General features: G+C 41.6%; 1 protein-coding gene across 1 annotated transcript in view; it reads right to left on the reverse strand.

Annotated features, from left to right (window-relative positions):
• Positions 1-13,151, reverse strand: part of SHB (SH2 domain containing adaptor protein B) — a 159,504-nt gene extending 146,353 nt beyond the window's left edge. The window contains exon 1 of the mRNA XM_063294816.1: positions 11,990-13,151. Within this exon, the coding sequence (XP_063150886.1) occupies positions 11,990-12,682 (693 nt within the window). The 5' untranslated portion in view covers positions 12,683-13,151. The remainder of the gene's footprint in view (positions 1-11,989) is intronic.
• Between the last annotated feature and the right edge of the window lie 569 nt (positions 13,152-13,720).

Raw genomic sequence — 13,720 nt, forward strand, 5'->3', positions numbered from 1 at the left:
AAGCATCTCCCTGAAGGCCTTCAACTAGACAGGCCTTTCCCCATCTGAAGAAAGCACATGTTAGCAATGACGATTTCCTCAATTTATATCCTGTTTTTCTGCCTAGAATTGACCAAGGCTAGTATTAGCAAGGAAAGTGCCACACTCCTATTTACTCATAAATAACTCTTACATGCCACAACCTTCCATATTCATGTTAAGAGAGAACATAGCAAGTGATTACTTCATAATACCTTGCAACATCTTGGCCTGCGGGCACATGATGCAATTATATTTCTTGACCCTATATGCTCCTGTGTGGATGAAAGAATGCCAGGGAACATCTGTAAGCTATTTTGAGATATTGGAAAAATAAGCAATAAATCCACATCAACAAAGACAAGGTTTTCTGTGTGGATTCAACACAACTGAATGTCAAAAGCCTAGCACTTTCTGGGGAAGACTAGCTAAGACCGGCCTTCCCCAACCAGACCTTCCTCCTTCTATGCTGGAACTGCATCTCTTAGAATTTCCAGTCCCAACAGCTAAAGACCAACATTTGGTCATAACAGGAGAAACATAATCTGTGTGGTTCAGCCTAAATATTGTTCTGTGCTTATGTCTCTTTAGAAGTTGCAATATCAGCCTTTAAGACAAAAGACCAGATTTATTCTGGTATGTGTATATATTATCCACTTATAAGCCAGTTTGGTATAGTGGTTAAGACACTGGGCTAGAAACCAGGAGGTCATGAGTTCTAGTCCCAACTTAGGCCCAAAGCCAGCTCGGTGACCTTGGGCCAGTCCTTCTCTCTCAGCCCTAGGAAGGAGGCAATGGCAAACCACTTCCAAAAAAACTTGCCAAGGAAACTGCAGGGACTTGTCCAGGCAGTCTCTGAGAATTGGACACGATTGAACAGATTTTTTTTAAAAATCCACGTAAAAATTATAGATAGCCCTAACAACTGCACAACTGCAAACATCAGAGAAAGCAAATAAATTCAAGGACAGCTTGACATCCATTCCAAATTACCATTTTTTCTTGAGAAGGGGCTGGTGGATGGGGCATTAAATCAGGCCAGTTGCTGACAATATAGAGTCTAGGACTAAACAGATCAATGAAAATATGCACGTCACAAACTTAAAAGGCAGGGAGAGGAGTAGACGGATTCTACAGTCAATGGGTCATAATAGTATAATGTAGAGAGCCTTGAGCAACAGCTGTCATTTGATGAGCATCTTTTTCATTTGGATTTGCCAAGCACTCCAATATTAGTGGAATTATTTAGCAGGTAAAAGAACATTTCTCCAGCCCATGGCACATTTAGGCAATACCACAGAAAGCAGGCAGGGAATTTCCTTTAATAAGTGTTTTTTTTTTTCAAAAACCAAGATGTTTGAGTTTAAAGGTACAGAAGAGAAAAACTACAGTAACTCAAATTACAATATACATATTTTAAAATTGAATACATTTTATTCTGCTTCTAAACTCTCCAGACATGGATTCTTACTTCTGTATATGCTACAAAACCAGTCATACACTGATATGTGGAGTAGCCTTCCACAATTTGATTATCTTCAAACTACAACTCCCATCAGCTTCAGTTACCATGATCATCATCAGGGATGACAGAAGATTTAACATATGACATTTGGATGGCAAATGGTTGGAAAAGAAACAGAAATCAGCCCACTAGGATGTATAATATACATGAAGGAAGAAAGCTCTAATAACTTTGATTTGCACCTCAGAATAACTTCAGTGTTGCGGTACAAGGGGAAATGAGGCTGAAATCCCAATTTGTTTGCACTGTTTATAAGCTTTAAATTGCTTGTCCTTACATAGATGAGAGGATGCACATACAACCCTGAAGCTTGCTATTGCTCGTCTTTGCAGGAAGTAAATACAGTATTTCCCCAATGGGAACTGAGCTTTAAAGCTCTCTAAGATAACTTGTCAGTGTAAGGCAGCACCGAATCAGATAGAAGAACTGGGTCTGCATGTTACGCTAAGCCAAGCTCTGTTATAACCATGGTTTGTGGAATAAGCAACAATGGCTATTCACAACTTGTCCTGGCTAAGCAAAAACCATGCCGAGAGGAGGAGAAAGTCTCTAGTGTTTTATTTAACTGCTATTGTAGACAGAAAATCCTACGAAACTGAAGAAGTGTGGGAAAACCCAGACAGATAAACCCCAAAACTCAAGGTGGGTCTGTTCTGGGTTTCTCTGAATGACAGCTCAAAGTCTCTAAACTACGCATGCATTTTCCCCCCTGGATAGGGCCCTCCTCCTGCTCACCATCCGTACTCACAACTAAGCAAGAAATCATGGTTTACAAGCCATAACGGCTAGATTTTCATATCATACTAAATCAATCACATTAACTATATCATGGCCTAGTGTGATGCATTTCTACTATCTTTATCAAAAAGACCAACTAATGTCTCTTTTGCATGACTCAGCTGAGCTGACCTACTTACTCATTTAATATCTGTTATTCTAATACCACTTCATTACCCAACAAGTTTGCATTCTTTAGCTGTTTAAAAAAGGAAAAGGTTATTCAAGGCCATCACACAAACTTATACAGACTGTTTGCCTGACAGTGAAGGATCAGTATGAATTTTCTCATTGCTATATCATGTTAGACATAACCCTAAAGGAATCATATTATATTTGTCTCAGCATTTTAAAGGTTTGTCTTTCAAATAAAGGGGAAGAAATCAGTATGTAATAAAATAACATAGTTGATAGGATACAGATATATTCCTGAAAACAAACTCATCTGATCATACAAAGGATATTTAGGAAATATGGAGCAATGAATAGAGTGATAGATTTAAAATTGGAAAGAGAGGTGGGCTGAGTCCTTGCATCTACAGTATGATGCTTGGAGTAACCATATGGTCAAGTTTTAACTCTCACACAAATTTGTCCAACAGAATTATTGATAAAGAAAAAATGTGTATAACTCCTTGAAGGGATGACAACACTCAAATTATAGCAATTATTTGGAATTTATGAATGATTTTTACATTACAGAACTGATTTTTACATCACAGAATGTAATGTAATGTACATTACAGAACGCACAGAATACAACCAAGCTTGCATTACAGAAATAATACAGTACATATAAAATATGAAAAGGTTGCTTTGCTTCCACAAAGACTACCCACTTTGTGAACTACTCACAAAGCAAATGGCAGTATTGCTTCTAGGAGCAAAGTGAAATGGCCATATTATTACACTACACTTAATCTGGCTAGCGCTCCTGGAAGATCCAAGAGCCAGAAGAAGCTTCTACTGGACACTCTTAAAATTGCCAACTCAGGCTTTAATGTGAAACTGAGACTCATCAAGGCAAAGCCAAGCTGCCTTGCACAGACCTACCATTTATTGGAATAGTGCCTAAGGTTTAGTAACAAATTAACACTGTAATATTCTATCCACAATATATTATGTGAACTATTATATATCTTGTTCAAACGCTTAAGAAGTACTCTTGACCTTAATAGTGACTAAGGAAATACTGAGTTTGCACTTGACCTTTGTCAAGCATTCCTAGTACATTTTATCACAATCTGCAAATTGGTGTCACAGCTCAGAACTTCCCTACTTCTTCTATGCTGCAGAAAATCTACAGAGATCTCCTTGCCATAACTGAGGAGGAAACAGAAAAAAATTGTAGGAACATAGTTCTCCTTTGTGAATGCTAACACTCAGGAAGTCAACTCCTATAAAAGTCTGGAGGAATATCTCTCTAAACAGGAAAATAAGGAAAGTTCCATTGTTAGTTCTGTGTCTTTAAAGTTCAGAGAATTCTTGCTGCATATACAAGTCGTCGGCAACAAATTCAGATTTATGTTTTTAAAATGCTCCAAATTTGACTTAATCAAATGCTAATATATATTCCAATTGTGATAATTAAACAAGCTTTTACCTATCACAATTTCAGTATTTTTTTAAAAAAAATACTATTTTAGCCTTTGTGCCATTCAAACTTAAAAGCACCTAATTCAAATGGAAGAAATTTACTTTGTGTATTTCCCCAGTAAACTTTGAGCAATGAGTAGTAAACTATCTAACCAAATCAAGAGGATCGACAAAGGATATTAACAGTGACAACTCCCACAGAAAAAGTAAAACATACTTTAACTAACAGGCTAGAATTAATAATAACAGCTATATTTAAAATGGCTCTTCATCACTCAAGGGCCACCCAGAATTGCTTATAAAAGGATTTTCAGCTAAACAAGCATAAAAATCAACAGTAACATTTTTTTATTAACAGAACCTAAGTGTTAAATATTCTAGAAATTACATACATACAGTATGCATATAAGTGGATTGTCATCATGTTAACAGGTTACATTAATTTAAAAGTTTGATGGTGCACTTTTTGAACTTGTCTTTTAATGCAATCTGCAGATGCCAGCCTTATTTAAAAAATAATAATAAAAGGGCAGGCCTTCCCAGCTCCCTGCCTCCCCCCTGCCCTAGCCTGCATGTTAATATCTCAGAATAATGCTTTCAAAGTAATTAGTTTACACATTCAGGTGTAACACATCTGAATTCGAATCATATGATATTCATGATGTTTGTTCACAATATGCTTGAACCAGCCCCAAGTTCCTGTATCTGGGCTAATCACTGGTGGTGATACTGTAGCAATCCCAAGCTTGACTCCAAAACAAATTTCAGACATTGAAAGACAATTTCAAAAGATAGGAAGATTCATCTCTGCAACTCTGCCAATGGTCCCCGTCCTGAAATGACCCAGATTGACATTATTCATGATTTGTATTAATGTAGACACAGCTCTGCATCATAATCAAAGCGCTGTACTTTAAAATACAAACAAAAAACTATCAAACTACTTTTTTAAAGAAACCTGCAATATGAATGAAATTTTCCAGCGTAATCACTCACTTCCTCAAAAAGAATTGTTTCCATTCAGTGATTCAAAATGATTCAAAGGTGCGTGACTAAAAAGCAATAAATACTTTATCAGTTATTTAATTTTCTTTCATAGCAGCACGGTAAAATTGCATGTGGACAGGAAATAATCAACTCAGAATTATCAGAGAAATGTGTCATCCTCCAATTTAAGTGTTATACAACCTTGCATGCCAGAGTTTACTCCATTTACTATGGGCATTCCTTCTGTACTCAGGTTCCATTGGAAAGAAAAGATATATGCATGAAAGTATATTCTTGTTTACTTCCAATTCATTTTAGGGAAGATTACACAGATTAGACTTTGTCCTTCAATGCCCAAAGCTGCTAAGTTTGTGAAAGATATGGTTTTTTTTCTCAACCTACTACTCCCACCATCCTCAACAGACTTGCTTGGAGGGTGGCTAGTGCAAAAGATAGCACATTTTGTTACATTCTTTCAGAATCCTTACTATCACAGATCTTTACTTTTTGCTTTGAGATGATGAAAATTGTAGCCCAACACATTTTAATGGGTGCCTGATCGATGAGTCAATACCAGAGTTTTCCTCATTTTTTAGTTGTACAGTGCAGACTTAGCCCAATGGATCCCCTCTGGCTCTACCGGACTACTGCAGTATGGCCATGCTGGGTGGGAACAATGGAATTATAATCCAATACTAAACGAGCATACTGTGTAGACATGAATGTGAACTCATGACCAGGTCTTAGAAAAGCTTCTTTCTCTCAGTCTGACCCTTCAGTTTGTAATACAGAAGAAATAACAATGTTCCTGTACAGGGTTGTTGTACGGAAAACTTAATATATGCTCATAAATGACAAGCAGTGATGCTAATAGTGGCAGTAATATATTTATTATTACCCACTGCTTTTTACCAATTAAAGTGTTTCTTTTAACTACTGAGTCACTCAGGATTTGGGCTAAATGTGTTAGTTCAGTTGTTTGCTGACTTCTGAAGACACATTTGGAGGATACTCATCACCTGGTCCTATTTCAGTTTGGAATTTCAGCAAGAGGATGGGATCAATGTGACTTTAGGTGAAGGATGCCTGGATGAGCCCAATCTAACTTTCTCAGCAGCTTTTAATACCTATAACCATTATACTGGACCTCCGAGATTGCCTGATGATTTTGGCATTGGAGTTCTAGTTCTTCCTGTTGAGTGAGTCTGGAAGAAGGGCCAGGGGACTACTGTTGATCAGAAGTGGCCAAATGAATTCTATTTCTGACTCTTACATTTTTTCTATTTACGTGAAGCCACTGAAAGAGTTTTATGGTGTTTCGTAGTAAAGTACATCATAATGCTGTCATCTTTTAACTCTACTGCTGTATGTCACCAAATACCAAGGCACAGACTAGATAAAGGTGAACAAGCTGAAAATATATCCATACAGTATGTCCACATAGCAGCACCACCTCACCACCTGTCCCCCCATCCATCTCAATCTTGTGCCATTGGTCAGTAGATCTGCAGAGTGAAATTAACCTGTTTTAGTAAGAGTTGCTCCCTCTCTGCAGAAAATATAATTTTGCAATCTGCAAATGCTTCTGTCATTAAATTTCCAGTGGTATCAAGAGGCACATGTTTAGGTACCCCAGTACAGCATTACTGAGCTTATGTAATCTGGAAACAGTTGTCCAAGCCTGGGTTGCATCACAACTAACCTACTGCAATGTGTTCTATGTGAGACTACCCTTGAAAAATATTCAGAAGCTTTGGCAGAGTACAGAACTAAGCTGGTAACTGGTGCACGGCATGATGATACTGAAAAATATACAGCTATTTTCAGTTTACGGGTCAGAGAATGTAAGAAAAAACATACATTCAAATATATATCAATATACGTATACCTTAAAAAGAACAGTTTCTGCCAACAGTCCCATATCCAATCACCATTTCCAGTGTCTAAAACATAAAAAATGCAGGGTGAAGTGTTTCTGAAAACTGTAGTCCTGATACATATGGTTAGGTAATCTGCTGTGGAATTTACAGGATATCTGAGAATACAAGACAGGCCAGTGTAAATCTCCATGAAAATAAAAAAGAGCAATGCTGAAGACAATGAGGTGGAATAAGTACTCCAACATTTGATTTTTAAAGAATATCTTATTGAACAACTCACAACGATCTCCTACAGAGCGCTAGTGTTTCTAGGGTTCAAAACTGTTGTCTTAGGTTTGACAGTTCCTATTTAGGGAAACAGCTTCTCGCTCTAGCTAATTCTTTCTTAATATACCAAAGGGCATCCAACTCACAGCTTAGGCAAGGTCTCCAACCCTACAGGGTACAGGGTGGATACCAAAGTCATAGATCTAGAGGTGATTTCAACATTTGGTAATTATGGAATAATACTTCTGAGCAAAGCAGACATTTTCCTATTGATGCCTCTAGCAATAGCTTGCTCTGATACTGCCCCTTTGGACTGAAAAGCTCAGAAGCATAAATATGTTACAACTGCTAATAGCCCTTTAAACTTTGATCTCTGCTTTACCTCTGTGAATTTTTCCCCCTTCTCTTAGTTCCATGTAGTCCTACCAGACTTATCACCATCTGCTTCTCTGCACTTTATTCTGTCTCCTATTTGGATATTATTAAGGAACTATGTATACAGTCCACATATTTACATCTATCTGAATCTTTCTGAAAAACTAGGAGCCTAAGTGTCCTTTACTCCTATATTTTTTAAAAAACCAAAGTGATGGAAAATATCAGCTACCTTTGCTTCCAACTGCCTATTAGAAACCAAAGAAGTCAGAACCAGGATTAGGCCTGGACCATCATCTCATTCTAAGTAAGACAGCTTCACACATGCTTAGCATAACATACTTTCAGAGTGCCTATGAACCTGTAGGATCAAAAGTAGGATCAAGAAATACCAGTACTTTCCCAGAGAACTGTCTTGGTTGCTTATGAGGACCAGGACTCAGAGACCTACACAGATTAGTACCAGTCCTTGACAACAGCCCCCACTGGGATTACATGACAAGATGTTTAAAAAAAAAAGAATAGGGCTTTTGACAAGTATTTGATGATAAGCTCTCATGTTTTTTTCAAGTGGTGCCATACAGAATTCCATAGCAGTGTATCAGGAATTAGTTGTAAGAGGTCCAAAAAAGACAAACATGCTAAGTTAAAGGATAACTTGTTCACCCATTCTAAAATATCCTTTGCAGTGGTCAGCTACAGAGGAGGGATTTTTGGAAACCAGTGGTCACATACTGAGGGACACCAATGCAGGAACAGGGGGAAGAGTTAAATACCTTCTGGGAATATTTCATTCAACTCAATTACTTCTTCTTTTGGATGCTCATACAATCTGCTGATTTCATTCATTTAGGTAAGTATAAATAATTGCAAACAAGGCCACAACAAAAATATTCCATGCATCCAGATCCAAACAGATTTTCTTGCCCCATTAACTCAGCTACATCAAAGGGGGGGAGGACTATTTTCACACATGCACTCTGTATTTAGATAGGTTGGATTAACAAAGCCAAGGGGCAACCTGCACTAAGATACTGTAGTGTGAAGACAGCTGGTGTGATGTAGAGGTTAAGGTGTTGTTAGGAGACACAGGTTCAGGACTAGTCAGTCATGAAAGCTCACTGGGTGACTTTGAATTACTCTCTCTCTCTCTCTCTACAGTATTCCAGCCCAAGTTACCTTACAGGATTGGTCTTTTGGGGGAAAAAATTGGAGAAGGGAGTACTATGTTCTTAAGCTTCTAGAAGAAAGGCTAAAGATAACTCTACCAAGTAAAAAAAAACCCAAATACCTTAAAAACTTTAGCTGTACCATAACATCAGACATAACATGTAACATAGCTATGGCTTTCAGATAGAGTCATAGTTAGAAGGGGGCATTGAGGTCACTAAATCCAATGCCTTCTCTGTGCAGGAATCCAAATTAAAATCTCTTTGATGGATGACTGTCTAGCTTCTACTTGAATATATCCAGCAAAAGGGAGCTCACCACTTCTCTGGGTTAGGAATTTTGTTCTAAGTTTCTGAAGATGGAAAAAAGTGAAATGGTGATTTCTGAATTTGATGATTGAAAAGACTGAATGGGGAGGGCTGAAGGGATTATTATAATGTTAAGGAAGGAGGAAGGATAATGAGTTTGCTTGTAATTGCTATAAAGAAGGGTGAAGACACTTCTTTAACTATCTTTTTTTCTCTCTTTAAATGTATTTTTTCCATTTTTCTTTTTTTCTCTTTTTCTTTCTTTTCTTTATATACTTCTGTATTTGTCTTTTAGCTATGTAAAAACTTTTAATAAAAATAATTTAAAAAGGAATTTTGTTCTAACTTTCTGTATTATCACTAAATTAAAATTAAATTATTAAATTAAAAATAAAATTACATTTACCCTTGTTAGAGTGCCCCTTAAGAAAAATTGTAAGAAGGACCAATACAGAGGTCTTCTCTTGCTCAACAGGTTGACCAGCAGCTGCAAAGAATGGAGCACAAGTCAAAGAAATCTCCAAAATCCTCAGGGCAACACTCCAGTAACCCACAGCAGACATGCAGCAGCAGTGTCTCTCCATTTAGGCCGTGGAAAGTGTTCCCTGAAGGCAGAACGTCTGTTTTTGAAGAAATAAATGTAAAAGAATGGATATGCAGAAGCCTTGGCTTAAAGCTGCTCTTTGGATCTTGGTCAAGCAGCGATGAAATCTGCCTTAACTTCAGAATTATCTACAAGATGATCTCCTCCAAAAGAATCTGAAGGGTCATGAAGCTCCCCCTGTTGGAACATAAGCATTTCTCAAAAATGTTGGATCTGAAGAATGTCAAAAACATGGGAACACATGAACATTCCACCTGAACAAATTGCTAATTTTAAAATGTTTGTTGACATTATAATGAATTACATGTGAGAGTTAGAGTTAAAACCCAAATGGATTAAAACATGTTTTTTTTTACCTTTCTAACAAACTGCTGACTCAAACACTTTATATAAAAATTAAAAACCATGTGACAGCAGATTGACTCTGAAAATGCTTGGATCTTTATTCCTTAAAAAGCATCTATACTGACTCAAGGAGTTAGAACTATTTTGCATATGACTCAGGTTATTGCAGTATAAAGAAACCCTGCTTCCCTAGTGCTTTATCTGAGGGATTAAAGCATCTTTTCTCTTTTAGAGGTCTGAAAATACAACCACTATCTGTTGCATACTCTTGCCACAATTGCAACAAGTCATGTGGACTCTCAGCTGGCCAGATATAAAGCAGCTGAGTCACCAAGCAATTTGTTATTGTATACCAGAAAAGACTAAAAATTTGAACAGTGCCCACTTCTAATGTTTCAGGTAGGGACATTAGAGTCCAGCATAGAATAGAGAGGAAGTTCCAAATCCAAGTCTAACCAATCGTAACTGGCATGTCTAAAGACAGACCCAGCAACACAGAGTGTGTCCGTCAAAAAAAAAAGGGAAGGAGTTATGAAGTCTAAAATGTTTGGAGTTTGGTTCAAGAATTCACCTATAGTACCTGCCTCTCAGAAGAAAAGAAAGCCTCTCAGAAGCTCTGTTGTTAACTGTTTCCTCAGCAAAGAGAAAGAAAGATTTGAAAGTATTTTCTTATGTGAGGAACAAATGAAGGCAGCATCTACATCAGAAAGAGGACTTTTTCAATAGACCCACATTGACATTTCACAATTACTAGTTCAGATAACGGTGTAATCTATTCTAAAGGAGGAAATGTGGGGCACAAAATTTGGCTTTACCAGTGGGTCTCCATTAAGAAATTGGTACTTATTCAGGCTCTGTAAGAGCATAAACCTCTGTCCAACACAGCCAAGCTAACAAAGTTCTCTCTCTCACACACACACATGCACACACATACTTATCTCTAGACAGAAGTAGGCCCAGCATAGCACAGATTTGCTTAGGTTCACATCCTGATTCAGCCATGAAGCTCACAGGTTGCCCTTGGAAAAGTCACTGTCTCTTGACATAACTTATGCAACAATGGGAGTGTGAATACCACAGGATAAGCACATACATAGCATCATGCACTCTACTCCTTGAATGCAATAAGGGCAAAGTCTAAACACATACATACACACAAACACTTTTCAGGAATCCATACTTCCACCAAGAAAGGACTGCTATAGGCTCATTTTGCATGCAGGAGGCCCAGTTGATTCAAGCAACTACCGGTGTTGGAATAGCTGGCCCTAACCAGTTCACACTCACTTCTACGCTCAGCCTATTCTCCATCTGTCTTTTCCATCCAGCCTGCTGAACCCTATCACTACTCTTTCCCAGCATACTGCCTACCAGGCCAAATACGCATACTGTAGCTTGGGTTAAACCTGAAAGTCAGATGCACAGGATGATTCACATTTTTTTTTTTTTTGGTGCCTTTGAGACAGTGTTGACTCCTGGCAACTACCTGGACAAGTCCCTGCAGTTTTCTTGGCAAGATTTTCAGAAGTGGTTTGCCATTGCCTGCTTCCTAGGGCTGAGAGAGAGGGACTGGCCCAAGGTCACCCAGATGGCTTGGAGCCCAAGGTGGGACTAGGACTCTCAGTCTCCTGGTTCCTAGCCTGGTGCCTTAACCGCTAGACCAAACTGGCTCTCACACAAATCAATAATTTAATGATGGAAAAAGGGCAATCAAATACGTCTGAACAGATTTAATGTCACCGAAGGAACTTTCATACCACCTTTAAAATAATGCTTCCAAACAACTGTTTGCTCATCCAAACACTAGTCATAAAGGGCTGCATTATAAGCCCTTCAGCAGAGAGATCTTACAGTCTGGAAGTGAAGATCAGGCAAGTGTGAATCAGCCACTAGTGAAAGCAAAATATCATGAAGTTTCCTAGCATCCTCAAATAATTAAAGTTTATGCATCCAGACATCAATCAAAAGTTGCACAGCAACCCAGCGCTAGGAAGAAATCCTACATATGCTTCTGTGAATGGCTACTCAGAGGTAGCAAAATCAGCAATTCACCGTGCACGTGAGAACCAGACAAAAAGCCTCTCCCCTCATTTTCAATCCTCCGCAAAAATATAGGCGTGGGCAGAGGGTCACTTACTTTCTCCTTCTTGGTGCCAGAGATGCCGCCGCCACCCTCCACTTGTTCGAGACACTTGTTGAGCTTCTTCTGCCCGGCTCCGCCAATTCCCGGCGGGCTCCAGGTGATGGGAACGCCGCTGCCGCCCTTACAACCTTCGTTGCTTTCTATTTTGATTAGCCGGTGCTTGGGGGAAATGTACTTGACCGACGCGGAGTCGGGCGGGGTGGCGGCTCGGCGCTCGCTGTGACTGCGGAAGAGCTGAGGCGAAGAGGAGGCCACCGAGGGGGCGGGGGCGGAGGCGACGGCGGCGCTGCTACCGCCGCTGCCTACTCCACTGCCGCCGCAGCAGGACGCGGACGAAAAGGGCTTGGGACCGGCCGACTCGACCAGCAGCTCCTCCGGCGCGCAATACTCGGCGCGGCATAGCGCCCTCAGTTTGCGCAGCGACGAGCCAGGCCCGCTGTAAGGGTCCTCGAAGTCGCGCTCCTTCTGCGCGCGGTAGGCGCGAAGCAGGTCGCTGGTGTCGTGGCGCGGGAAGCACGGCGACGTGTGGTGGTGGTGATGGTGGTGATGGTGGTGGTTGTGATGCCCTCCGCCGCCCGCTACCGCTGTCCCGTTCCGCTTGTCCCGATAGTCCGGTCGGGGCGGCTGCGGAGGGCTCTTGGTCTTGTTATTGCCCAGGCTAAAGTACTTGTTCAGCCATTTGGCCATGACGGCGCCGAGGCGGGCACCCGCCTGCCTCCTAAAGCACGCCACCCGCGCCCATGGAGACCGAGGAGCCGTGAGCCACCGCTCAGGGCTGCACGCCTTGGCGTCCCTCCGGCTCGGGCGGCTGTTCCTGCAGCTCCCGCCCCTCCATGGGACCCGCTTCTTCAGCTCAGCCGCCCGCTCCCGGCCACGCCACAAACTTTTCCCTGGGAGATGCCTTCCCGCGCTCCCCGGCGAGGACCGGGAAAGACCCCCACCTCGCTCCGGGCTGGGCCGGGCTCGCCTGTTCTCTCGCCTCAAAGGAGCCGCTTTCCTGCCTTCCCTGAACTTTGCCGAGTTGCCCGCAAGACCTGACGCACGCAGGCTGGGGCTGCAGCGGCTCCTCCCCCGCGCCTCGGCTCCTCCCCGGCGCCCTTCCTTCGCGGCCCTGCCCGGACTGCCGTTTCCTGCTCCAGAAGAGACTCCCGGCCTCGGCCGCCTCGCGCGTCCTCTCCTCTCGCACTGGTCTCAGCTCCTGCCCGCCTGCCGAAGGCAGCTGGGCCTGCGCTCGGCACGCACCGGTGGGGCGGGGCCTGCGCACCGAGATTCCCCCGCCCTCTTCTCGGCGGTGAGGGTGAGGAGGGTGGGTGCGTTTTCCTCCTGGCAGTCGATGTGCTCCGTTGCCATAGGAAGCGAGGGATTTCCAGCCCCGAAAGGGGACGCGAGCGCAAGACCGGACTCCCCCGCTGCGCTTGTGAGAGGTCCTCGGGACGATCGCCTCCTACCAGGGGTCGTGGAAGAGATGCTCCCAGCCCGAGGGTCAATCTGCGGTTGCGAAGTTGATTCGCTACACCTTGCGCGATTATGCTTCTGCTGTCACTGTGCCGATGCGAAAGGCAGCCCTGCGGTTGGAGAAGCAAGCACCTGTGACAGGATCAGCTTTTTAAACCAAGGGATGCTGAACCTGCTGGAAGGTGGATGCACAAGCGCAACGACACACTAAAATGTTTGCTCAGTATGGTTTTTGGTCACCAGCGAACAGAGGTCTCTGTCTAGGCTACA

The sequence above is a fragment of the Candoia aspera genome, chromosome 2, assembly GCF_035149785.1.
Source record: "Candoia aspera isolate rCanAsp1 chromosome 2, rCanAsp1.hap2, whole genome shotgun sequence".
Lineage (NCBI taxonomy): Eukaryota > Metazoa > Chordata > Lepidosauria > Squamata > Boidae > Candoia > Candoia aspera.